General features: G+C 52.2%; 3 protein-coding genes across 3 annotated transcripts; all 3 read left to right on the top strand.

Annotated features, from left to right (window-relative positions):
* The first annotated feature begins 771 nt into the window (after positions 1-771).
* On the top strand, positions 772-2,920 carry LOC117024815 (2-acylglycerol O-acyltransferase 2-B-like). The gene is made up of 7 exons (XM_033110405.1): positions 772-877; positions 1,000-1,084; positions 1,300-1,478; positions 1,590-1,794; positions 1,971-2,145; positions 2,248-2,432; positions 2,687-2,920. The coding sequence occupies exons 2-7, from the start codon at positions 1,003-1,005 to the stop codon at positions 2,839-2,841; spliced, it is 981 nt and encodes a 326-aa protein (XP_032966296.1). The 5' UTR covers positions 772-877; positions 1,000-1,002; the 3' UTR covers positions 2,842-2,920.
* A 576-nt stretch (positions 2,921-3,496) lies between these two features.
* MOGAT3 (monoacylglycerol O-acyltransferase 3) lies at positions 3,497-20,080 on the top strand. The gene is given in 12 exon segments (XM_033110034.1): positions 3,497-3,518; positions 3,521-3,557; positions 3,785-3,941; positions 4,005-4,055; positions 4,332-4,563; positions 5,037-5,114; positions 5,117-5,214; positions 5,822-6,062; positions 6,113-6,172; positions 6,175-6,278; positions 19,724-19,834; positions 19,931-20,080. Coding segments are annotated over 12 exon segments (1,341 nt in total).
* A 3,870-nt stretch (positions 20,081-23,950) lies between these two features.
* On the top strand, positions 23,951-26,645 carry NAT16 (N-acetyltransferase 16 (putative)). Its single transcript, XM_033111013.1, has 4 exons — positions 23,951-24,055; positions 24,131-24,346; positions 25,081-25,305; positions 25,945-26,645. The coding sequence occupies exons 1-4, from the start codon at positions 23,951-23,953 to the stop codon at positions 26,515-26,517; spliced, it is 1,119 nt and encodes a 372-aa protein (XP_032966904.1). The 3' UTR covers positions 26,518-26,645.
* The last annotated feature ends 569 nt before the right edge of the window (positions 26,646-27,214 follow it).

Genomic DNA, 27,214 nt, shown 5'->3' with positions numbered 1-27,214 from the left:
TTACGATGTGTACTGAGCATCTCTCTGGCCAGACTTTTAAGTCCATCTCACCCTGGTCCCCACCACCTTCATCACATGCCCTGTGGACGGAAGTGGGCTGAGCAGAAGAAAACACGTCCTCGTAAGGTGCCTGGACAAGGAAGCCTGCATGAGTGGGACAGAAAGGCTGTGCCAGCCTGAGGGATAGGTCCTGGACATTGGAAGCTGGCTTATCCTGTCTCCTCAGTGGGGCCTTTCATCTACAAACCATCTCTCCTCTGCCAGGCACCAATGAACACATTACCTGACTTCTTGTTGCTTACAGCTTAGGGGAGAACTTACTCACTCACAAAAATCACCATGATGGAGGGAAAGTATTTTATGGTAGGACAGCAAGTGATAGAGGCACCTGATGGGATGTGTCAGACTTTCCTAAAGAGGTGACATTCCCTGACCTGGAGAAGGTACCAGCTCCCACAGGCCTCTAGTCCCTGTTGGGGAGGGCGAGGGTGACAGTGAGAACTGGCCCCAGCCCACTTGGAGAGTGTGCCCACAGCACAGTGGGCCCTCTCTTGGGCTCACCGATCCTTAGCTTTTCCCACAAAGCCCTTCCCGCTGGAAGAGCTCCCCACAGAGTCCTAGGTTGTTCCTTAGGGCCCAGGCCTGGTGACTAAGGGGTTTTCAAGCTGTTCTCACTCATGGCGGGAGCCCTGCCATTCATGGCACACACCACTTTGCCAGACCTGCTGGCTGGCTCCTCACAGAGCTGGGAGGTCCTGACCTCCACAAAGTCCAAACACCTTCCTCACCCCCAGGCTCCTGGCCACACCCCTGCTGATTTCCACTAGCTCAGGCAGTGGTTAACTCTTCCTTGCTGGGACTCTTCAGAGTCTAGTATGTAAGTCTGCAAAGGGGACAGAAACGGGGTGGAACCAGGGGCCAGGGGTCAGGGCCAATGGGTTGGGCCAAAAAAGGGTGTGCTTAAGAACCCATGGTGGCCTCTGTGCGACTCCCCTCTAGAAAATGCATGCCTCCTCCAGCCGCCTCCGCCGGTGTCTCCAAGTGTTCGCTGTCCTGCAATGGGTCTTCTCCTTCTTGGGGCTGGGTGAGTCCCTAAAGCCCTGGACCTGACCCCACACACACACCTGGGGCTCTGCTACCCCGTTACCACGAGGGAGGGAGGTGGGCCAGGGGTCTCCCAGGTCCTTTAAGGAGTGAGAAGGAATTAGGTGGGACAGGGAAGGGAGTCAAGGGGGATATCTGAGACTTACATGCCTGGGTCCTGAGACACCACTCCCCACCCCCACCCCTGTCCTCCAGCCCAGGTGTGCCTGGCCGCTCTGCTTCTTGCATTCCTAAGCCGAGCCTGGATCCTCGTGCTCCTCTACCTGGTCTGGCTCTATGGAGACAGGGACACGCCGCAGGCAGGAGGCCGCCGATTAGACTGGGTCCGCAGGTGGGCCATCTGGAGACATTTCCGGGACTACTTTCCCATGTCGGTGAGGGCCCCCTGGAACAATGTGCTGGGTTGGGGGCCGGGATTCAAAATAGATTCTTCCTGCCCTCATCCCCCAAAGCCCAATTCACCTTGTGCACCCTCTGCCCTCCAGCTGATTAAAACTGCAGAGTTGGATCCTTCCCACAACTATCTCTTCGGCTTCCACCCTCACGGCGTCCTGGTCACCGGGGCCTTCGGCAGCTTCTGCACAGAAGCCACGGGTTTCTCCCGCCTCTTCCCGGGCCTCCAGCCGCACCTGCTCATGCTGCCCTGTTGGTTTTACCTCCCTCTCTTCCGGGACTACATTATGTGCGCTGGTGAGGAGAGGGGGGAGCGCGGCCTCAGGACCCCCAGTCCCCGCTGTCACCTCTAACCTGTCTCTCTCCCGTCTGAGGGCTCCTGGTACTAGCTCTACCTTCCCCGCGCCCTCTTCCCTCTCCTCTCTTCCCGAAGACCCAGGAGTCAGGTCCCCCAGGCTCTGCCTTTCCCCCAGGTTTGGTATCCTCTAACAAGGCCAGCGTCGCCCATCTGTTGTCCCGACCTGGGGGCGGCCAGGTGGCTGTCCTGGCCGTGGGAGGGCCCCTAGAGGCGCTGGAGGCAAAGCCCGGAGCACTGAGCTTGCGGATCCGAAATCAGAAAGGATTTGTAAAGTTGGCGCTGGAACACGGGTGAGGAAGCTGTCGGTGGCCGGAGTCCCAGGACTGCCCTACGCGGGAAAAGCACAGCGCGCCCCGGGCCGGCCGTAATCAGGCGTGCCTCTGCTCCCCCAGGGCCTCCCTGGTGCCTGTCTTCTCTTTCGGGGAGAATGATCTCTTCCAGCAGTTCCCGAACCCGCCGGGCTCGTGGGTGCGAAGGGTACAGGAAACGCTGCAGCCCTTGCTGACAGTGGCCCTGCCGCTGTTCCACGGCCGGCTGGGCCTCCTTCTGCCCTTCCGCAAGCCCATCCACACCGTCGGTGAGCCCCGGCCCGCCCCACCCCACCGCCCGCCCACTGCCCCGGAGCTCAGGGCCCTGCCTGCTCCCGGCGCTGGCCAGTGAAGGTCGCTGGTTGGAGCCTGAAATTCTGGCTGCCGGCCGCGTGCGGCCTCGCCCCCCAGGCTGGCCTTTGACAACTGCCCAGGCCCTGACCCCTGCCCTCGACCATCGCGGCGGGCGGGAGGGAAGGGGACGGGGAGTCGGGGAGATGCCAGCCTCCCGTTCGGTCCACAGTCGGGGCCCCGATCCCAGCGCGGCGGAGCCCGCGGCCCAGCCGGGCTGAGGTGGACGCGCTGCACGCGCTGTACGTGGAGAGGCTCACGCAGCTGTTCGAAGAGCACAAGGAGCGCTACGGAGTCCCTGCCGACAGGCACCTCGTCCTCACCTAGACGCGCCGCTGTCTCCAAGTCCCTCCCCTGCCCTCGCAGTGACTGCGGAAGGGGGAGTGGGATTAAAGACTAGAACAGACCTGGTGTTTGTGTGTTTGTGCACGGCGGGGGAGGTCCGCGCGCGCGCGGAGCAGCCCACCCCAAACCCCAACCCTTGCCCCTGGCCGAGGCTCCAAGTGGCCTTGACACTCCCGGAGACCTGCAAACAGACAGTCGGAGGCCTGCTGGTCGCACTGGAGATCAGACAGTCTCTTTTGGGCTTCTGGCCCCAGACAGCAGCAGGGACTCAGTCCGCGCGGGCTCTCCAGCCTCTGCACAGCAGCTGCAGCACCGCCCTAGACACCTCCTCCCGCAGCCAGACCTGCCCCTCCGCCAGCCCAGACTCAGGAAATTCAAAGACCAGTCTGAGAACAGCCTGGAGACGTCAGGATCCGAGGATCTCCGCATCCACATAACACACACACACACACACACACACACACACACACACACAATCCTGGGAGATCCCAAAGGCTTGGTTCCTTGGGCAAGAAAGCCTTCCTTCTCAGTTGCGTGGGGAAACCTTCATCATTTGTCCTCCAGGTCCTGGATCCCTGCTGGCAGAGGGGGAGATACTGAGATAGGAGTCTCCACCTTCCCGCTGCCCTCCTGCACCATGAAAACGCTGAAGAAGCAGTGGGCTCCTACCAATACATGCTCACTTTCCTCTTCATGGGTGAGAGGAGCCAGAGAGGCATGGGTACCTGGGGCCTGAAAGGGGAGAAGGAACTAGACAGGGAAAGGCTGGAGCTCCACTTGGATACCCAAATGCAAAGGGTAGGGCAGAGGGCCAGATGTGGGGCTGGGGATGGCCCAGAGTATGATCCTTGAAGGTGGAGGAGAGGAGCCATGGATGGAATGACCCAGTTTCGAAAGTGAATCTGTTTTTCTTTCTCATCTTTCACCTGGGCTCTTTCTTCTCCCTTCTTGTCTTCTCCCTCCTCTTCACGCCTCCTTGGTCGTTCTCGGTTCTCTACTTGTCAAGGCTCTTCCTGGACTGGGACACATCCAACCAAGGTGAACGCTGGACAGGGGCCTAGGTAGTGAGAGATGGCAGATGGGTGCTTCCAGGGCTACTTTCACCCACATATCTCTGTCCCAAGGTGGAAGGTGGTCTGAGTGAGATTAGTAACTGGACCATTTGGAAACACCTAAGGGATTATTATCTTATCAAGGTGACAGGTTACCCTCCACAGAGAATCTCTGCCTCTTCCCTCTCCCTCACTTCCCCTACCTATTCCCCCCTCCCTTTGTTGGAACCTCAGCCTTGCTGCCTAAGCTCAAGCAATGGGGCAGGGGGTGGAGTGGTGTTCAAGTGTGGACGCCTTGTGCCCTTGGCTCTATCCTAGCACCTTGAGCTCTGAAGTCTGTTGGGGTGGAAGGCAACAACTTTTCAGCTGGTGTTCTGCCTTCTATGCCTTCTTCCTCTCATGCTGCCCAACACCCCAAAGCTGGTGAAAACAGTGGAGCTGCCTCCAGACTGGAACTACGTATCTGGCTCTCACCCACATGACATCACGTGCATCAGAACCTTCTGTAATTTCTCCATGGAGAGCAACGGCTTCTCCCAGCAGTTCCCTGGGCTTCGGCGCTCAATAGTTGGTTTGGCCAGACTCTTCCACTTCCCAGACTATCGAGAGTACGAGACTACCATGTCGTGTGCTATGGTGAGCCCCCACCTGAGTGGGAGGAAATGCCCGCTGGCCAGGGTGACCCCCACCCACCCACCTCAGAGAACTGGCCTGAACACTGGCCAGGCTCACAGTGGGTGTCAGTGAATAGTTTTGGAGCAAGTGGCCTGCAGTGTCCTTGCTGGGACAGGCACCGTAGGACACACAGACATGGGCACCGTGGGTAAGGGAGTTTGGAAGGAATGGGATGTGGTGCTCATCCTCCAGATACTACTGTATTTCCCCCAAAATAAGACCTAACTGTACAATCAGCTCTAATGCATCTTTTGGAGCAAAAATTAATGTAAGACCTGGTCTTATATTATTTTTTTGCTCCAAGAAAATAATATAATTGCTCCAAAAGATGCATTAGAGCTGATTATCCAGCTAGGTCTTATTTTTGGGAAAACAGGGTAAAGGGTGGGGTGAGGGGCTGGGGAGCTAAGGAGGGGGTGGAGACTGCTCCCCACCTCCTCACGCCTGCAGGAATGTGTTCCGTGAACCGCCAGAGCCTGGACTTTATTCTGTTGCAGCCCCAGCTTGGTTAGGTCGTGGTCATTGTGGCTGGGGTGCCCAGGAGCCCCTGTATGCAATCCCAGGGGAGCATCACCTCACTCTCCAGAATCGCCAAGGCTTTGTACACCTGGCACTGAGGTATGGGTGAGTGGGGTGCAGGTGCCCAATCTGGGTCTGCTCTGAATGGTCAAACTTCACAATGTGTCTGGGGAACTCTGTCCCTACATATCCAGCTTCCTGCAGGTGGGACTATGTGTTCCCAGAGCCCATTGGGCCCTGTACCTGGAGGGTGCTCATGTCAGCACTTGAGTGCTTACTCTGTGCCAAGCACTGTGTCTCCTTTCCAGCCTTCCTCGCACTCCAACAGAGGCAAGTTCTTAGTGCAAATAGCAGGACTCTTCAGCTGAGGCCTTTGGCTCAGAAGCGCAGGCTTCAGATCCCTCTCTGACACTATCCCAAAGGCAAGACCTTGGGCGTGTTTCTTTACCTGTGAAATAGAGTTAATACCTGCCTTGCAGCGATACAGTGGTAGAGCTGGGTGAGGAAACACGAAGGCCTAGGACACATTGTGTCTCAGGAAATGTGAATCCCTTCCTCCACATCTTTCTTTGTAGCCATCATCCTTTGCTTGAAAGGCCCTGGGAAATGGAACCATGAAGTATGGGAGGGATTTGCTGCTCTGTAGGGCTCCCGCCTTGGGGGACTCCAACAGCCTGACCTGACCACCCCTCTTACATGTTGTCGCCCATCCCCAGGGCGTCCTGCAGCCTATTTACTCCTTTGGGGAGAGTGATAGATTCACACTTAAGTGTTTTGCCACAGACTCCCGGCAGCATCAGGGCCAGACCACCTTCGAGAAGCTCAGAGGCATTGCTTCTCGCACCTTCTGGGACCACGGTCCCTTCTCAGACAACTCCTGGGGACGACTGCCCTTCCCCGTGCCCATCACCACTGCAGGCGAGTGCCCATCTCCAGGGAAGAAAGGTGCTGTCAGCCGTATGGGCAGGAGAGTCCTCTCTCCTCCTCTGTCTCCCCTCTCCCTGCAGCGGGCCACCACATCCCAATGCCCCCACCCCCCGAGGAGGAAGTTGACCACTAGCACATGCTCTGCACGAGGCTCTGGAACAACTGTCTGAGGAGCACAAGGCAAGCTGTGGTGGCCCTGCTTCTACTCACCTCATCTTCGGGGAGCCCCGGCCTTGCCCCTGCCCTGTAGCCCCTGAGACCCCCACCTACCTACTGCCATGTTCTAGCCCTCCCATAAAAGCTCGTTCTCTCCCACCACTACTTTGTAGAACCAGAGGCCCACAGAGCCCACGCTCTTGCTCTGGGCGTGAGCACACCCCACATAATGCCCCATCCAAACATGCTACGAGTTGCTGCCTTACCTTGGGTATCAGAACCCTGAATTCTCCTTCCAGTGAGACTTAATTCTTCTGCATGATCTTGCATAAGCCTCTTCCCTTTGCTGGGCCCTTTCTCCCTCTGTAAATGAAGGCATCTGCTTAGCTGAGAGCTGTAGGACATTCGGACTGAGTTGGGGGAGGCTGGCTGCCAGGAGGGATAGGCTTTGGAAGGTGAGCAGGATTCAGGTAGCTGGAGAAGTTAGGGTGGATAGTGGGATACCATGAGCAAAAGCTGAGCTTGGTCAGGGGGCCGGACAGTATGGAGAGTGGAGCAAAGACGATTAAGTACATAGCTTGCTTCTGCCCCTGTTCCCCATCATTTAAGTTTTCCTGGGGCTGGGAGAACAGACGAAGCAAGGCTTTCTTTTACCAGCATTAAGCCCTACTGCAAGCGCAGCGTTAGGTCGCCATTAACTCATTTGCTCAATCAGCATAGGACTATTGTGAAGATTAAATAAGATTTAAGGGGCTTAGAACAGAGATTGGCAAAATATGAGCCAATGAGAGTTTCCTATCATCATCACCATCGTTATTGCAAGCATGGCATCCGTCAAATGAGAGGGTCCAATTGAGCCGTCTAAGGGTCCGTTCTAGCATCCTCTGACTTTCGTCAGCCTTTTTTGCTGACTCGCTTTGTGTCTGTATCCGAGACTTGAGTAAGAATAACTTGCTGGAATGTAATTAGAATGCAACTATATTTGTCTCCCACTTTCCTATAAAATTTATGCAGTGGAAGAATTTTCTCTTGTCCCTGGATAAAAAACTGGGCAATCCCATGACTTACCTGGGTCATTTTCAGGTAATAAGTTCTATATTCACTTTTTGTTTGTTTGTTTGTTTGTTTCGGGTGTACAAAACAATGTGACAGACATTTACACCTCTCCCAAAGTGATATATATTCACTTTAAGCTAGTACGTGGAAATGTTTAGTTCGTGTAGTAATCAACACTTGGATCTTCATCCAGGGGTAGGAATTTTCCCCTCTCCAGCAGGGGCTGGCTACAAGCGGGCTGCCTGCTTACCCAGAAGTGGCAGCTGAGGAAGGTGGAGTAAAAAGGGGTGAGGTTGACCTCTTTCCTCCCCCTCTCCCTTGCAAGTTGCTGTTCCTGATCTTCTTGGAGTTGAAGTGTGGGGCAGAGGAGGGAAAAGGAGCCCAGAAGTTCTTGACTGCACTGTTGTAAGATAGCAATGTGTTTTCTGGGCCTCCAGATCTTCGAAGGCTTTTCCTCCTGGGTACTCTTATGGATTCTTCGGAGTCTACCCTTTAAGTCCTTCTGGCAGCTTCTGTACTTTCTCTGCTTCATCATCTGTCCCTGGTTTTCTCCCCGTGAACTTGACATAGGTTTCTCGGTAGAAGTTCCTTCACTTTTCTAGTTTGACACGTGGGGAGGGACGGAAAATACCAGCTCCGGCCTTGAGCGTCCTCGGCCCAGATACCCGTAGACTGTAGGCTGGCCTCTATGCAGCCACCTGTCCTTCCTTCTATCCTGGATAGAACATCCAATCAGCCACAGTCTGGCCACTAGATTTCTCCAATGACCACATCCCCCAAACGCTGGGACACGCCAAGCTCTTTGTGTCTTGAAGCCTCTTGTCACTGATCTTGTCAAGTAACACTTGCCTTCTGGGAATAGGGCTTGTAACACTCTCTAAAAGTCCTCGCCAGTACTCGTCTCCTTCATCTCCAAACTCTCTGATCCTTGTCGTGAATGAGGGGCTCAAGAGTCACTTCTCAACCATTTACTTGGAAGATGTGGAATATGGTCTGGTCTGGCCCCTTCTGGAACGGAGGACCTGCGGACTGTATCTTCATGCTTCAATCCAAACGTCAGTGTTAGCATCCTGTGGGTTTTTCTTTGGGTTATTCCCCTGGGGGGAAGGGCACAACAGGCCGCCAAGAGCTGGGAGTGTGGGGATTATTAGATCACTGTGGGCCTTCCTCCAAGAAGGCCCCTGCTCTTCTGTTTCCCTGTGAGTGGTGGGTGCCTCTCTCTAGGACTCTGAGGTTGCGTTTGGTGATAGGTGAGGAATGGGACCTTTGTGTGAGACTGGGGGGCAGGAAGGAAGGGGCTTTATTCCTTATAAGGCCCCTGTCTGAAATCTATGACCAATGAAGTTGTGCGGGGTGGTTGGGGGAGTGGATTGGCCTGAGGCAGCCACGAAGTCTAGTTAAGAGATAGGGTTAGCCCAAGAGGCAGAGATAGGATCAAAAGGACAAAGTGCTCCTAGTATCTGTGGAGCCAGTAGGACAAGGTTTTCAGGAAAGATGCCAGGTCTGATCTTGGAGAGAGGAAGAATCGGGAGGGGACATTATCCTCCATGAGGAAACATCTTGGTTAAGGGAGAGACCACAACATGAACCGGAAAGGTACAGGAAGGTTAAGATGGGCCTTCTGTCTCTGGAAGAGAGACTCGGCATCCATATGTGGCTGCTGGGGATGGGGTGCGGGAAATAAAACGTGTTGTTACTGCTGAGGGTCATGGAAAGAATGTGTGGGGCAGAGGAAGATGGAAACACCCCTGGACACCAATTAATATCCCTCCAGGGTCCACTGGGGCAAGATGAGTGCCACTTCCCTATTCATCATGCCAGCTTGGCATCCTTCCTGTGAACTGTGACAGGCTGCAGGCAGCCTCCTTCCACCACCATCCACCTTCTTCTGGAAAGGTGTGCATACCTTTCCAGGAAGCCAGGCAAGACTGGGAGAAAGCCATGGGGTGCAGGAATCCTTGCCATGACTCCCACACTTTTTTGAGCCTCCCCAAGCAATGTCTGCTGTCATGCTCTGATCCTGGCCTCGCTGAGGCCAAGGTTCTCTGGTCCCCGTTTTCCTCCTGTCATCTGGCTTTCCAGCCCTCCCTCATCAAGCATCCATCTTGGATGAAACTTGGTCTAAGGAGCTGGAGCCTCGTATGGAGAAGTGTGGAGAGTCCAGATGCCAAGTCCACGTCCCACACCTCCCACCAATCTATGCAGACCCCAGACCACAATGTCCAGGCAAGGGGCACAGCCTGCTAGCCTGGTGAGACACTCAGAATGGCCTTTTGTACATTAATTAAAATGTCCCCACAGCTGCTGTCATGTGGGTTCCCCCTAAGTCCCATATTGGAACTAAATCCCCTGTCCGTTTGGCCGTTGGGCTGAGGTTGGCTGATAGGTGTCAGGCCCCGGTCAACACTGGAGCCCCTAGTCGGAATCAAGACTCTAAACAGGATGAGCTTGAGCCCAGGCCCCAGTGCAGGGACCTGGCGCTGCTGGCTCCAGTCTCCAGGTCCTAGACTCTCACTAAGAAATGTGCCACATGGCTGCACTGGTGCTGTGACAATGGCCATTTATTAGGAACAGAAATAGGACAGAGTTGGAAGGCACATATTTCAAGGGGAGACTTGACACAAAACCTGGGTTTGAGGACCCAAAGTGGCCCATGACTATCTTAGCGCCATGGGGGAGCAGCAGGGAGAAGGACCCACTGAGTGGTCAGAGGGGAAAATGGCACCCATCTCTGAGTCCCACAGACCTGGCTTTGAATCTCAACTACTGACCCTGACCTTGGCCAAGTCACTTAATCTTTCCAAGCTTCAGTTTCCCCCTGGTCATGGGGCTACCTACTTCCGATTGTGGGTTTTATTGAAACTTTTTATTGAAATACAACACAGAAATGTTCACCAATCACAAGGCACAGCTCGAATTTTCACCAACTGAACATACACAGAGTTATTCTGAGACGTGAATGAGACGCACGCACCCTCGTGGGACAGCTGCACAGATAGAGGTCTTTGTTTAGCTTGAGGAAAACTGTCATCCACTGGCTTCCCACCACTCTCTACCCTTGAATTTCTCTCCTGGGTGGGTTCCCACTCAGCCACGATGCAGCAGGAGGAACCATCTAGAAGGTTTTTTGGAGAAAGAGGGAAAAGGCCAGCACTGCAGAGGGCTGGGGCAGGGAGGAGCCCTCAGAACTGGTAGAGGAGTCAACCCAGCAGGCCAGAGGAGATTCTGGCAGGTTAGGCATCATTGTAACTGTTTCAGAAGATCCAGACCGGACAGTGAGAATCCTGCGCCATCCCATTCACCCTCCACCCATGCAGACCCTAATGTGCTTTGGGACCCTGGCCGTCACCTCTTAGAGGTGGGCTCCTTCTGCTGGGCCTTCCTCCCAAGCTCCACCCTGTGGGTGCTCCCCACCTGCTCATCCCTCTGGCTCTGAAAAGTCAATCTATCTACAGGCAGAACATGGTGTCTGTGTATCCAGTGAGCTCCGTATACTGAACTGCCTGCGTCCACCAGAGGTTATCCCTGCTCAGGTACACACCGGAGGTGCCAGAATCACCATTGTCTCCTTCCTCTCTCCCTATCTTCCAGAAACCAAGTCATACTTTCTGGACTCTTCTATTTTCCTTCTAAGTAGTTTTTAGCTTCTTTCCTTACTCCATGCTCCCCTCCCTCCCATGGATCCCTCTGGGAACACTCCTCAGAAATCAGAGGTCTTGCCTTTCATTTTCCATCTAATGCATTCTCATACTTTTTCTTAAAATACTGTTTTCATCATGTCCTTCTTCCTACTCACTGTCACTAGATCCTCATCATTAGAAGGTGTGAACTCCTCAGCAAGCATTCGAGGAAGCCCACAACCAGAGCCCAGCCAGCCCCGTTTCCCATCCAACCTTAATTTGCTCTCCTTCCTAACCGGAGTTCTGCCCACCGTCCTCAGAACTCCTACCATCAAGTCTCAGCTCAGCTCCAGTATTTAGCACTTAATAGGCGTAGACCCTGGTGGACTCAAATGACTTCTCTAAGCCTTAGTCCCCTTCACCGAGGTCATCACTATGAGCTTTAGATGAGATGTGTATGTAAAGTGTTTCACACAGTGCGTGGTAAGATGCTTAATAAATGTTAGCCATTATCACTATTATCTCACCCACCTCTTTTCCACAAAATTTTTGCCTGACCATATCACAAGAATTACATTATATGATGACATTATATGAACCATCACGTTATGCAAACCATTGTTTTGTTTCACCAACATATGGCTTGTTCAATATCTTTTATCTCATATTATTAAACACCAGTATTGAGGCCAGGAAGTGTGTCTGTTGGTTTGTGCATTTTCACTGTGTCATGGTGGTCACGATGTCTGGTGCATGGGGAGTGCTGAAACAAATGAAGTGAGTCCAAGAGACCTACTGCAGAGGACATCAGCCATGTGGTTTGTAGGTTGTGCCCTGCATCAAATACCCAGCTGGGGGTGGGAGTGAATGGGGGTTTCCTTCACAGAGCTGGAAGTAGGGCTGTATCCATCATGGAAAGAAAGGATGCTAAATTAGAGTCCTAGGGCTGCCATAACAAAGTATCACTCAGTTGGAGACTTAAAACAACAACAATTTATTGTCTCACCATTCTGGAGGTCAAAATCAAGGTGTCGGCAGGGCCCTGCTCCCTCTGAAATCTGTAGGAGAGAAATCCTTCCTTCCCTCTTCTAGTTCCTGGGGTTGGTCATCAATCCTTGGGTTGCAGCTGCATCACCCCAATTTCTGCCTTTGTTGTCAAGTGGCATTCTCCCCCTGTGTCTGTGTCCAAATTTCCCTCTTCTTATAGGATACCAGTCATATTTGCTTAGGACCTACTCTTATTCAGTGTGACTTAATCTTAACTTGATTACATCTGCAAAGAACCTATTTTGAAATAAGGTCACTTTCACAGCTACTAGGAGTTAGGACTTCAACATACTTTTGGGGGGAATACAAGTCAACCTTCAACAGGTGCTTTTTAAAAATTCACACTAAAGCATCGTCTGCTTGTGCCTGGAGTCTGCATCCACCTAGAGGTGGTCTTTGTGCAAATTAGAAAAAGAGTGCTCCATGTGGTGGTGGCAAGCATTTGCCAGGGGATCTTCTCTTTGGAAAAGTGCACGTGCCAGGTACACAGATAGAAGATGGATCTCTCCATTGCCCTGAAAACTCTATTCTATTTTCAAGAGGCCTGGGCCCCACGGTAAAGAGCCATTAAGGAGCTTCCCTCTACCATTTCTCCTCCCGTGTAGTTGCATAATAAGCTCCAACGCTGCGTGATTTCTGCTGGTGATCTGGAAGAGTGACTATGAAGACTTACATTATGAATTAAAGAAGCCTTAGGAGCTCAGCTCGTCACCTCCTCCTAGGGCTTCTTCCCTCTATGTCATCCTCCACGTGGCCACCAGAGGGCGGCCTCTACTCATAAGGCAAATTTGTCTCGCTTAAAACCGTCCCCAAGCCATTCCCTGCCTACAGGATGGGTGCAACCCAGAGCTGCTTGTTGTTGCAACGCAGGCTGTTTCTCAACTCTGGGCTTTGCTCAGGCTGTCCCCTCCCACTGGAAGGACCCTGCTTTTCTTTATCATGTTGTCATGAGGGGCGGCCTGCAGGGTCTCAGCTCCCCACATAAGAATGCAGGACATGGTGAGGTCAAAAAGGAACACCCAGGGAGCCATAGGTAGGGGAGTCATACCACTATACTCTTGCTGGCAGCTGGGTTGGAGAAACAGGAAGCAGGAGCCACACTGTTGGCAACCCTCACTGCACCGCTTGCAGGCTCAGCCACCATCTCCTTGCTAGCCCCCATTTTTCTGCTAGCGTAGCCACGGCAGTTATATTCGTGGCCAATGGCTCACTGGTTACAGCTGACGGCCAACCAGCCACAGCTGATGGCCATTTGATCACAGTCGATGGCCATTTACTACCTGAGCCAGCACCTTTCTATATGAGGCCGAGAGCCTGGAAACTGCTTTTTGGGGCTCTGTCCCCACACATGTGGAGGGGAATTTTTAAGACTCAGTTCAGGTTCCACTTCCGGGATACCACACCTCCCTTGATTTGCCCATCTGCCAGTCTGGTTCCCGCATCTCTTCTCCTGTATCGCTGTAGCTCTTCCTAAAGATCTATCATGATCCTTCTGTGTCGTTTTAAAACACTAGTTTACCCCAAAAGCTGAATAACTTGAGCATCAATAAGGATGATAACCGCCTTGGCTCACACCACATGAAACAGGTTTGAAATCCAGGAGTTCTTAATGGCTCTAAAAATAATAGTTGATCATCGTTAAAGGATGCTGGGGAACCAACTCGTTATCTTGAAAATTCACAAATAAAGGGAAATTTTAAAGCATTTATCCTCTTTCCTTCACAAACTATGCCTCAGAGTAATCATAGTAGAGGAGAACAAGTTTCCTTTCATAGGTATTCCAGCAAGTAAAAAAGAACAAAAATGAAAACCCAGAATGACAGAATAAGAATATCACCATTTTACAAACCCTGATAACTGATTAAAGTTTTGAGCATCCATGTCTGATAAGATTCAACAAGATAATCAGATCTGAGCCTTTGGTGGAAGAATGCAGCATGACCTGTGAAACAGTCTTTCCAAAAAAGTACAACCTGACTTTTAGCAAGAAATTTAACGTGAACCACATATATAATTTAAACTTTTCTAGTAGTAACCACTTTTAAAAGGTAAAACAAAACCAGTGGAATTAATTTTAATGTTTTATTTAGCCCAATATGTCCAAAATATTATTTTAATATGTAATCAATATAAAAATAGTAATGAAACAGTTTACATACTTTCTTTTTGGACTGTCTTTGAAATCCGGTTTGTATTTTACAGATAGAACATATTTCAATTTAGACGCTAAACATCCATTAGAAATGCTTGATCCATATTTAGAGTTTATAAAATTCACAAGTGAAAAGTAGATTCCTAATTGAAAAAGTTGTTCTGAGCCTACTTAAAAGTTTTCCAATAACTGAATCAATTATCTGTTTTAAAATTTAAATTACTATAATTCAAAGTAACTGAAATAAAAAGCTCAGTTCCTCAGTTGTGTTGATACATTTCAAGTGCCCAATAGTCATGCATGGCTGATGGCTGCCACATTAGACAGGGCAGGTAGATCCACAGACTACAGAACAAACAGAGGAGAGAGGAATATAGTAAAAATCATCAAGGAGGTGTAACTAGCAGAAGACAGATGGTGGGGACATTTACAGGACCAAGATTCATTTTTTTTTTCAATAAATAAATTGCAAAAGAGAAAGATGGAAGGGAAACTTATAGAATAAAAGAAACTTAAAATATATGTCAATTGTATCAGTTACCTCTTGCTGAATGTATAATTACCCCCAAACCAAGCAGCTTACAGCGATAAACATTTATTATCACACAGTTTCTGAGAGAGAGGCTTAGCTGGGAGATTCTGGCCTAAGGTTATCAAATTGCAGTCAAGCTGTAGACTAGCACTACAGTATCTGAAGGCTCCGCTGGGGTTAAAGGATCCACTTCCAAGTTCATTCATGTGGTTGTTGACAGGCCTGCATTTCTTAGGATTGGATTGAGACCTCGGTTCTTTGTCAAGTGGGTTTCTCCCACTTGGGCTATCTGAATTTCTCAAGACTAGGCAGCTGGCTTGCCCCACAGTGAGTGGGGCGGGGTGAGATGGGGAGAGAAATTATTTTAGGTATGTGTTTTAGTCTGCTCAGGCTGATGTAACAAAATACCACTTCTGGAGGCTAGACATCTATGATCAAGGTGTCAGCAGTTTCTGGTGAGAACAATCTTTCTGGCTTATAGACAGCCACCTTCTCTCTGCCTCCGCACAAGGCCTTCCCTCTGTGTGCGTGGAGAGAGACATCTCTTGCCCTTCTTCTATAGAGACACTAATCCTATAGGCTTTGGGTCCTTCCTAAAATTACCTTCCTAAAGCCCCTATCTCCAAATATAGTCACTGTAGGCATTAGGGCTTCAACATATGCATTGGGAGGATGGCATAATTCAGTCCATATCAATGTGATAATGATATTTAAATGATTTACTGAAATAGTTACCAGTGAAATGTTATGATGTCTGAAATTTGTTTCAAAAATTTGTTTCAAAATATTAGGAAAGGTGGGAAATAGCGTTATGAGTTGAAGCAGATACCAGGCCAATGGGGCTTCCTTATACAGCACTGTTCTATGTTTGTGTATGTTAGATATTCTCCAGAGTAAAAACGTTTGGTTTTGTTTGATGGCCCGCTACCCTGAGAGCAGAAGTGGAATCAGCTAGACCCATAGAAGATGACACTAACGCTTGCTTAATAAATGAACAGACATTATAGCCAGAGTTGATTTATGGGGATTGTAAAGAGGAATCTGTTGGCTGGGGGAGAGAAGATATGAAACTTCAAGTACTTGTAAGCACAGCAGTCACAGCTAACCTTTAGAAATGAAGCTAAGTTTGGGCTTGGTTTGGGGTTAGTATACCAGGAGTCTGGTTTGATGGCTACCCAATCGGGGGACCTTTGATAAATATTCAGTCTGGTTTCACTCTATCCTACTGCAGAAATAGATTGAAATCACTCATTCATTCATTCATTCATTCATTCATTACACATTTATTAAGCAACTACTATGTGCCAAGACCTGAAGTAAGTATCAAAGATACTTATATAAAGATAACTGTGATGTCAACCCTGTTCTGAAAGATGTCTATGGTCAAGCTCAATGGTTTTCTGTCTTTCTATCCCCTGATTCATGGAGTTTAGCGTCTGACAGTCCTGGAAGAAGAATAAACAAGAGAGGCTTCAGTTACGTCTGAATTCCAGTGTACAAGCTATAAGGTGTGACCAAACAATATAATGAATGTTTAAATTAAAAAAAGATTATTACAGTAAAAGACACACTGCCATGAACCCCCCTCAAAATACTTACCCTCGCTTCAAACACACTTATACCATCGTTCTTGCCACTTTCTGAAGTAGTTCTGGAAGTCCTCTTTCGTGAGTGTCTTTAGTTACGCTGTCATGGCTGCCTCCATGTCCTGAATCATTTTGACTTTGGGGAAGAGGCAGAAGTCACAAGATGCCAGATCCGGTGAATAAGGTGGATGAGGACACACCGTAAAGTTTTCATTTGACAGAAATTGCCGTACCATGGAGCATTGTCATGATGGAGGATGTTTTACGGCACACTTGAAAACACACCTTCTCTCACCTGTAGTTCACACCCAACTGACTGCACTGAACAAGTTGAAACGTGTCACACACTGTTACTAAGGTTCAAGGCGCCACTTCCCTTATTGAAGATCCCTGCCTTTCTGTTGGATGGCACTCGGCAGCAGCATTCACCGTATTTTGTGATCGCAGCGGAAAAGCTTCATGTCACACATCGCTTTTGGTACAGCAATTTCAGTCAAATAAAAACATGATGGTGTGTCTTCATCCACCTTATTCACCGGATCTGGCACTGTATGACTTCTGACTCTTCCCCAAAATCAAAATGACCATGAAAAGTATATGTTTTGAATCGATTCAGGACATCGAGGCAGCCATGACAGCACAACTAAAGACACTCACGAAACAGGACTTCTAGAACTGCTTCAGAAAGTGGCAAGAACGATGGTATGAGTGTGTTCGAAGTGAGGGGGAGTATTTTGAGTACTTTGAATGGCAAAGTATCTTTTACTGTAAATTTTTTTTTTAATTTAAACACTCACTGTATTTTTTGAGCACACCTCACATAATGCACCCCATTTGGAAATTGCTGCTCCAGTTGGCTAAATCATAACAGCGACCTACCATTCATTGAACTTCTATGCTATGCTAGGCACTTTACAAACATTATCTTATTCTATCCTTACTGGAAGTTAGGTGCTAGGCCCTCTTTACAGATGAGGAATCCATGAGTCACCAGTAAGTGTGTGGCATCTGGGACGTTTTGCCTTCTGGGGTGATCTGATTCTTTTCAGTGCTATAATTCCGAGTAAGTCTTTTAGGAGCTCACTGGCTCTGGGACTTTGGGCCAATTATTCAACCCTTGGATCTTTGCAAATGATCCTATCTGTAAAATGAGCTTGGCATGAAGGTTGCATGACATAAAGCATGCGAGGTATCCAGCTCAGTTCCCATAGGGCACTTCTGTATCTTTCCTGCCCTCATCCAAGTGCAGATGTGCCATAGATAGCTGGAGACATCCTGGAAAGTCAAGACCTGACTCATAGATTGAGGAATTGCCCAGGTAGAGGAGGGGTCGCTGTATCGGGGGAGGGCAGGGGACTAAGCCTTGGGAGGAGATGGATCAGAGAGAAAAACACTCAAAACTCACAAATCTGGAGGAGGAAGTCCTAGTCACCCAGAATCCCAGATGCAGAGGTGTTCAGAACACCTGGGAAGAAGATCCAAGGTGGTCTGCTGTGGGGGAAGGGTGGGAAAGGGAGAGGCAGATGGGGAGGGCCCTGAAGTAAAGGATGGGCCCAGCTGAAATGACAGGGACCAAGGGTACCACTCTGCTGACAGTGAGGCATACTTGGCTCAGAGGGAAGACAAAAAATAGGCTTGCACAAATAAAAGGCCCAAATAGACAAGCCCAGCATGAGAGTCAAAGCAAATACTCAGAACTCCCAGGTACAAGACAGTGTTCACAAAATTTAGAGTGACTACTGGAAATCTCCAGCATTAATAGTACTGACATCTGCTTCATGCTTTATACTTTGCAAAGTGTTTTCACAAGGTAAATTTGACCTCTGACGGGTAAGTGGTCTGTAGGGTCTGAGTTGGTAGTCAGTGTACTTGACAGTGTCCCTTGCCAGCTATGGGACCTAGTCCAAGTCATGGAACCTCTCAGGACCCACTTTCTTCATTTATAAAGCAACTAAACAATTCCATTCATCCTACAGTGTTGTGAAGAATTAAACCACAGTGCTTTATCAACTTTCTAGGTGGTTCTGGTGGTTCATATATCACCACCAGTAGGGGTTACGCGGTGGCTCTGGAACACAGGTCTGAGAAGCCAGGCTCTCACCTTTCAACTAGCAGATCACTCTTCCATCCCCAACTGGCCTTGACCTTGGTCCATTTCAAAGCATGTAGCACAGAGTGATGGCCTACCTCCCTGAATCCTTCGATCGCTTAAGGATGCTGAATGCCTGTTGCTCTCTCTTGCTGGGAGAGTTATCTTTCAATTTCTTACTACCACTGCCCCTATCCTCTAGGGCAGTCAGGATGGAGAAGTCTGAGCATGATGATTTTAGAGATGTCACAGGCCCAATGAGCAGTGGCATCTTATTCTGAGTGACTTGGACATGAAACTTTGGGGAAATTAAGTCTGATTGAGAGAATTGGAAGTTGGTGAATGTTGGACCAATCCAAGAGCTTCTAATGAAAGAAAAGAAAAGGAAGATTCTGGTGAAAGGGGAGGGATTAGAATGTGATTGCATCTCCTTTCTGCCATTAGTGACATCTTCCTCCAACACCTTTTTACCTTTTTGAGGTGTTTTCCCACAATTGAGCACATTCCACTTTACCTCAGTTTTGTGAGATGTGCCCTGTGTTAGCAGTTTCAAAAATCAGAAACGAGGGGAAGTCCTATAATAAAAAAGTTGAGTGACTTCTCAGTTACTTATTGGCCTAGTGGGTCTAAATTCAAGAGATGACTCTCATCCCTTTACTCACGCAGGTCGGAGTCCAGGAACACGATCCTGTCTTATCACATTAGCACAGCCAATGGGATCAGTTTACCAGCTTATGGAGTTATCACCTTGGACAGTATAAAAAATGAAATGCGACAGGTGAGGGATCAACTTTGGTGGGAAGTGGGGAGCATGGGAGCTGGGCAGACCCTGGAAGAAGACAGGGAAGGGGTCCCGTCCTCAGCAAACCTTAATATTCCCTGCAGTGCTTTAAGTTACTAAAGACCTTTCGCATCCATCACTTTCCGGGCTCTTTACAGGAGTGTTTATCTCACTTTATGTGGGGAGGGGAGCCCTCAGGAGTTAAGAGGCTTGGCCACAAGCTTATTAGAGTCAGGGGCAGTGCTTTACCCACTCGGGTTCCAGGGCCACACTTTGCTTTTGCTTCCACCTCTCCTCCACCCCTCCGGCTCCGCACGGGGTGCGGATTCCTTGTGTGCGCAGATCCCCAGCATGTGCGTGTGCACAGAGCTCTGCGTGCATGTGCGTGGCGCACACGGGTGTGCCTGGAAGTCTTTCTTTCTGAGTGCTACCACGCGGGGGGCTTGTTGCCTGATGGACTGTGAGGAATGAGCGGCTGAGTGGGAGCTGAGCCGGCCTGTGCCGCCAGGTCACAAAGCTGCTCTGCGACCCCGGGAATGGTGGCCCGTCTGACCCGTGTCGGCCTCGCTTCGCTCCTTTCAGTCTCTCTGTTTCTGTCTCTGGGTGTCTCTCCGCTTCCGATCTTCCCCGGTTTCCAATTCCCTCTATCAGTTTCTCCGACCTGGTCCCTAGGGCCATCGACTCGGCGTCGGTTTCCAGTCGCTCTTGCCTAGTTGGCGAGAGGTTGGAGAGGGGGCGGATTCCGTTCAGGGGGTGGCCCTGGAAGAGGGGGACTGCGGCGCTGTAGGGACTCGCAGACCAAGGTGCTGGGGTCACCGGACGACAGCTAAGCCAGCAATCACCCACTCCACTAAACCCCGAGACACTTGTCACCCTCAGCGCCGCTCCCCCTCGGGACGAGGGGCGGAGTCTCGCCCGTGTAACTCGGCCATCCAGCTGCGCCTGCGGCGGGGACCGCACCGCCTGCGGCCACCGATCCTCTCTACTGCAACCCTACCCCCGCCCCCGCCAGCCCCCGGCCGGACTTGAGTCCGCTCCAGATCCATGCCGTGTTTCCTCCGCGTCGCTGGGGTCTCCGCCCCTCGGAGTCGCACGCCTGGGCCCAGCTGCGCGTTGCCTCGGGAGCTACACTCACCGCCCGAACTCAGAACCGCTGAGCATCGGAGCCCGCGGGCCGCCCTGAGCTGCGGCGCAGACCCCACCTTCTCGTTCGAACTCCGAGTCTGAACCCATGCAGTCCCCGCGCGTCACCCGAATTTGACCCTCGGGGCTCCGAAGTGACCCCTTCTCGGCAGAGTTCGCTGTCTCCTTGGCTGCTTAGTTCTGCTTCTCAGCATCCCGGCCCTGGCTCCGACTCCGGCAAGGTAAGGGAGCTGCGAGGACTGGGGGGCTGGGGGCTGCGTGCTCCTCCACCACGGAATGGGGACGGCAGAGGCCATCGTACCCCCGGGGAAGAAAGCCGCTGCGCCCCCTAAGGTCCAAACCCTCCAGTCCCGTGACCGAGACAACTAAGACCGTGACTTCGCCTCAGGTGTTTAGACGCGCTCTCCCATCGTCCCTCCCCCACCCCGTCGCCCTTTTGCTCCCACCTGTCCCCAGGATTTGGAGCCTAGGGGCACCCCTGCGAAGTTAGATAGCTTCCTTCGGAGTCTCCCTACTGCCTGCTTCCCCCAATCCCACTCCACGAAGGGGGCTGAGGGAAGACCCGCGAAGACCCTCCAGTACACTCTCCATCCTCTGTGGCTGTGGCCCTCTGGGGGACCCCCTAGCCCCTACTCTTTGGTCCGTCTTCCTCATCCCTTGCCTCTGCCCCACTTCATCTTGTCTCCCCTTCCTCTCATCTCGGGGTCTCTGTACTCTTCCAGCCTCTTTTCTGGCTTTCTCTTTGCCTTGACCCCTTCCCCTACCACACACCCAGGGTGAAGGGGGTGTGTCACGCTGCTTTCTATTTATGGTCTCCCTGAGGCGGGGGTGCAGTGTTAGGACTTTTTTGGCGTCCGCTGAGCTCTAAGTCACAAGGTATCGTGTCTGTAATTCGGTATCTGTGCCTCCTGGCGCTCCCCTCTCCCACCCTCTCCCGCCAGGAATCTCCTTGTCCGCCTTTGTCTCCTTTCGGCTTTCCTTCTCGTCCTTTTGGCTCTCTTCTTTGGGCGCTTTGTGTAGCTGCCGTCTCTTTGTCTCCGCCTCTCTGCTCCCTCTCCTCCCTCTTTCAGCTCCGAAAAGCTGCGACCTCCGTATTTCAGGTGTGTGGGGTGCGGTGGAAGTGGCGTGGGGGTGGGCTCCCAGCATCCCCAGCGATGACTCCAATCGTCCCGGTCTCCCCAGAGTGATCATTCATATTTATGAGATTGAAAGAACGGAGACAACGATGTGGGCATATGGATGGCAAGGGAAATGCTGCCCCTCATCCCAGAGCTTGGTCCAGACATCTGAACTACATTTCCCACAGTGCCCTGGATGAACGGGGCTGCCTCTGCCCAGACACTTTACCGGAGTTATAGTTCTAGAAGCCAGGTTGGAGGGTGTCAGGTTGAAAGTGATCGGAGCGTGTTGGGGGGAATGGCCAGTAGCTTTGGCTTGGCCCTGAACCCCTGGCCTGTTTTGTTTCCAGCACCCATCTCCCACAGAGTTTAAGGACCTTGGAACCTTTGTGTCCCCAAAAACAGAATAAGAGTAGAGGCGTGCCTGGGAAGAAAAGCTGGGGGAAGAATGGGCAAGCTCTTCTTCCCGGTGACCCTGGGAACTCCCCGCCTCCCCGCCTCCCCTTACACACAAGGGTATCTGAGATGTTATAGAGACATCTATGGAAATAGTCTCCCCATCTTGAAAGCAAGGGAGGGAAATAAGAGCCTAAAGTCAGATTTGTTGGATGTGTTCCAGTCTACAAGTTGTTCACATTCTGCTCCCTTTGAGGCAGTGGGGAATTGCTGGAGTTACCGCTGAAGTACCAGCTTGTATTTTCCAGGGACCCATGAACAACAGCTGGTGAGGTTGCCTGGAGATGCAGACGGGAGCCACAAGTTAACCTGCTCGTCTCTAGGACCCATCATTCCCAGAGACTGGTGCAAGGAGTCTGATGCCTGAGCTTGTTGTTGATCTAGAAATTGCTGACAGTGAGGGGATGACACTTGGGGTTCCTCCTAAAACTCCATCTCTGGTTCTGAGTCAGCTTAGCCCTTAGCACTTGAGACCTCTGACTCCTGCCAAGGACCCAGTAATTCCCATCCTTGCTCTTCAGGCTGGGTTTGGAGATCCAGATACACAAAAAAAAAAGATGTCTCTCCCCCTGGCCTAGGAGCCAGGGAAACTTAACTTTTAGCCTGGCTCTGCCCAAGCTGCGTCACTTTAGGTAAGATCTTAACCATCTTTGGCCTTGATTTCCTTATGTGAAAGGAATGGGTTGAACTTGGTGGTCTCTAATGGCCCTAACAGTGGCTCTGAGATCCTCTGAGCCTGTGCCTCTGATGATACTGGTCCGAGTTGTCTTACTTCAGCTGGCTTATCTGGGAGAGCCTTAGGCACTGGTATCAGAGTGAAAAGAATGAGGAAGATGGTGTTCATGTTTTGAAGCTTGTTTGTACAGCAAGCACTCTGCACATTTATAGTACGGAAACTAAAATCATCCCTAAACCACCCCTTGGTGCCCCTCCCAAGCCTAGGTCATGCTCTTGTTTAAAAAAGGAATCCATCTGAGCCAATATCACCCTCCACAAAGTTGCAGTATGTGTGCCCCTGCGATATCGGTTAATGATGTTTAATGTAGGTTATGTGAGGGGAGAATTATAACTGACTGACAGACAGATTAGGAGGATTTGATTGGTTGATTTGGTCTGGAGGAGTGAGGTCTGGAAATAAGGAGTCATCAGGACTTGGGGAGGGGGCTTTCTCTTTGGCCCTGTCTCTGAGCAGGGAAAAGAGAAAAGCCAGAGACCAAAGTGATGCCAGAGCCACAGGGGACTGACCCCAAAAGGAGTCTTGGAGGAATGGGAAGGGCAGAGAAAGTCCTGTACGGGAGATGGGGCAAGGATTACAGGAACAAATTTTAAAAGAAGAGGAGGAGGAGGAGGAGAGAGAGGAGGGAGAAGAGGGACTCCATTTTTGGAGAGGAGGAAAATGGGGAGGGGGTATGATCTTGATGGACATTTTGTTTGCTGGAGCTCCAACAGAACCCTTTTCAAAATGATCATCTTACCTGGGAGTGGAGCCAAATCTCCCTAAGGAGAAGGGAACAGACTCAAGAAAGGAATGGGTGGTTTTGATGAGCCTGGGAGTGGCGGCTTCAAATTTTCTAATGGAGTTGTCCATCTGTCCGCTCTTTGGTTTATGTTTGAATATGAGTGTGTCGAGGGTGGAGGACACTGGGGCAGCAACATAAAGGAGATCTGGGGTCTACAATCCCCTCCCTTTGCCCTGGAATGATAAGTGACAGTGGCAGGAAAGTGGAGGAGTTGAATCCTCTGCTCTCCCCCCACTCCTCATGCAGGGGGACTGGAGGTCGATGAGAATTTCATTCTCATGTTGTTCTTGCAGAGGGGTGGTGGGTCCCTTGAGGGAGTGTCCCTCCGTTATTTACCCCCCACCACACCTTCTTTCCTTTGAGTCCTTGGGCTGACTGGGACTGTAGGGGATCAAGGGCTAGTCTCTGGGGAGCTCACGGGGTCCTGAGTTTGTGAGTGTTGAGGGACCTTCCGGTAGAGTGGAGAGGGTAGGATTGGGGGTGCTGGGAGCTGGTGGGAGGTGGGAGCTGGAGGCCCTCTATTCCCAGGGTCTGAGTGGGGACCAGAAGAGAAGCGGCGTTTGTGTAAGAAGGGGTTGTGGGGACTGTTTGTGTGTAGGGGGCCAGATGTGGAAACAGTGGGCTCTGACCTGGATGCTGGGTTGTCTCTCTACTGCAGGGTAATGAAGCTGGAAGCTAGCTGTGGCATAGCCACCTCAGAGGTCCTTAAGGCCAAAAAAGAGCCTGAGCCAGATGCGGAGCCACTCTCAGAGACCCGGCCACAGGAGGCCAGGACCATGTCCAAGTCTGGATCAGCGCTTGAGGCTGAAGACAAGCCCCTGGGGGCTGAGTCAGGGCCTGAGGTCAAGGCCAACTCCGTGGGGTCCAAGCCCAGGTCCGGATCCAGGCCTGAGGCCGAACAGTTGGACTTCGTGGTGGCCACAGAACAGGAGTTTGAGGAGGTGCTGGCTATCTCTGGAGACATCTACGGGGGCCTCGACTACCTTCCCAGCCGCTACCACAGCTGGCTCCGGGATCCCAACCGCACTGTGGTGCTGGCCAAGCGCAATGGAGGAGTGGTGAGAACGGGGAGCGGGGCCCAAGTGAAAAAAGCTGAAGCCACGTTTGGGTTCCTGGATCTTAGGAAAGAGAGGAAGCAAGCCTCTTCCCCAGCCATCACCCGGTTGCTGAGGATATAGAGTTGGCTTCGGAACCAAAGAATAGGGCGTGCAGATCTAGGGGCCCAGCCAGTGAGGGTGGGCTGGGGACGTGTAGAACTCAGAATAAGAGAGGAACGGGAGGGACTGGTGAGAGTTTCAGTATTTGAGGATTTGTTTGACGAGTTTCAGAGGGCAGGAGCACAAAAAGAGGGAAGCAGGTAAGTGGGGATAGGCTGGAGGTGGGAGCAGGTAGAGTGGAGCCAGGACCTCTTCGTAAACAGAATGCTTGCACAAAGAGGGCCTGGGTGCCGTAGTGAGCCGGACCAGCCCTGAGATGAGCTCGGGGCGGAGCTAAGAGGAAGAGGCGTAGTAGGTACCAGGGGGTGGAGCCAAGGAAAGGAGGCGTGGCGAGCGGTCAGTGACCTGGTGCACCTGGAGCCGCAGCATCTCAAGAGCTGGAAGCAACCCCGGCGAATGATCGGCCCTGGAATCCGAGACCCAAGTGCTGAGGAGAGCTCCCTGGGCAGGCCCCAGATCTAGCCTGGCTCCCAGGGTGGTGACAAAGGAGCGCTCAGCGTGTGGGAAGAGGCAAACCTTGTGAGCGGAAAGGGGCCTAGGCGGGAAAGGGGTCCCCTAACGGCCTCGGTCCGCAGATCGCGCTGGAGTCGGTGCATGTGATCGACGCTGGGGAGACGGCTCTGGTGGAGGGGCTGCGCGTGGCGCCTTGGGAGCGTGGCAAGGGCGTGGCCGGGCTGCTGCAGCGCTTCTGCTCGCAGCTGGTCAAGCGACAGCACCCGGGGGTCAAGGTAGTACGGCTCACCCGGGACGACCAGTTGGGCCCCCGGGAGCTGAAGAAATACCGCCTAATCACCAAGCAGGTGAGAAGAACAAGGGGGCCCGGATGGCCGGTCCTGTCCCCTCTGGCCTCTGGCGTCCTCCCCCAGGCCCAGCCTGTCATCGGTTTTCTTTCACTGACGTCTCTACTGAGTGCGGTGCGCGTGAGCTCTGCCCTGCGACTCCCAGTCCTTACCAAGGCCCTTTTGCTCAGGGAAGTCACAATCCAATCCCAATCCCTGCGGTCAAGCCTCAGCCCTTAATCCGGCCGGCTGACGTGCCCAGGAGTCAGACTCTGGTGACCCTGCCTCCCCTACGTAGCTCCTGTCTCCCTTCAGGAACCCAAACATCTTAATCCGAGCCTTCTTCCTTCCCCTCCGTCCTCCCCCATCACACATCTGCTTCCACTTCCCTCGGAGACCCAGGGGCCCACACCCCCAGTTCCGTGGCTACTCCACACTGACCCCAACTCTTCTATTCGGAGGATTTGCCCCTGGTTCCTCTATACTATCCTCGGGGACCCAGGTTTTCACATATTGCACTCCATCCGCCCCCGCACGATCTGTCCTGTGAGGCCTAAGTGGGAAGCCCGTGGGTGTGAATGTGGGAGTGAAGATGCGGAGAGGCGGTGGGCTCGCCAGCCCTCCCACCGCCTGTCCTGCGCTCACTCGTGCCCCCCGCAGGGCATCCTTTTGGTCCGATTCAACGCGTCGGCGCTGCTGGCAGGGCTGGGTGCGCGGCTGTCTGCACTGCGGGCCACCGGCACCTTCTCACCGCTGCCCACCGAGGCCCTGTCGGAGGCCGGCGGCGACGTAGCACGCCTCCTGCTATCGCCCTCCGTACAGCGCGACGTGCTTCCGGGCGGGACCATCATCCAGGACTGGCAGCCCTACCAGCCGAGCGAGAGCAACCTGCGCCTGCTGGCGGCCAAGGGCCTGGAGTGGTGCGTGGACAGCCGTGTGCGCCCGCGCGTGCTCACGCTGTGCACGCGCCCCTTCCCAATCCCGCTTGGCGGAGACGGCACTTGGTGCTACCTCAACATCGACGCCTTCGGCTGCGACGGCGCGCAAGTGCAGAGCCAGCTTCTGTGGCACCTGCAACGCCAGGCCCCGGGCCTTGCTGGCCTCAACGTCATGTGCCAGCTCTTCCTGGCGCCCCAGTTGTGGTCACAACTGGCTGATTTCTGCCAGGCCGGCTTGGGGCTCGAGCTGGTCAAGGGTTACACTGAACAGTACCTGCTGGAGGCCGACATCTGAGGCCTCTACTATCTGAGGAGAAAGAAGGAGCGTTTTAGAATAGGCCCCTTCCCCAGATCCCGCCCCCATTTGCAAACTCTACCTCCTCCCTCTGCCCTCTGCCCTGCCGCCCACCCTTACCTGATATCCGCCCCTCCCTTTCCTTTTCCCCCTGCCTCTCTCTGTCATCTTGTTTCTAGCGCCCCTTCTAGTTGCCCACGGCCTGACCTGAATCACCAGGTTTGGGGGAGTCCCTTGCGCTGCTATTATCTATCCTTTCCCCTTCCCCACCAAAGGACCGGTTCCTTCACAGAGCCTTTCCCTATCTGTTGCCTTAGCCTGGGAGTGATCTCTGCCCTTCCTGGCTTTTCCCTTCTGCCTCTTCGTGGGTGGAAGCGAGCAGACATAGGTGCAATTCCTAGCACGGTCAGGAGCACAGCTGCCCAATACGTATTACATTTTTTCCTCCTGCTCTTTTTCAAGCCGGCAGAGCTTGCCCGGTGCTCCCCTCCTCCATGCCCTCTCAGCCTCCTGTGTCTCTGGGTCAGTGTCCTCTCACTCGCTGTGTCCACATCCTCCTCTTCTTCCCTGGGCCACCCGGACACTTAGCTACTCATTGCTGGTGTTTCTGCCTCTTTATTCCCCTTCATCCTGAACTCTTCAGCACCCACGCTGTGTGCAATACGGAGAGAGACCCAGTGAATGAAGTAGATTTATA

This window comes from Rhinolophus ferrumequinum, chromosome 7 (assembly GCF_004115265.2).
Source record: "Rhinolophus ferrumequinum isolate MPI-CBG mRhiFer1 chromosome 7, mRhiFer1_v1.p, whole genome shotgun sequence".
Classification (NCBI taxonomy): Eukaryota; Metazoa; Chordata; class Mammalia; order Chiroptera; family Rhinolophidae; genus Rhinolophus; species Rhinolophus ferrumequinum.
Note: the sequence above shows the minus strand (reverse complement) of the source record. Positions and strands in the feature narration are given on the sequence as shown.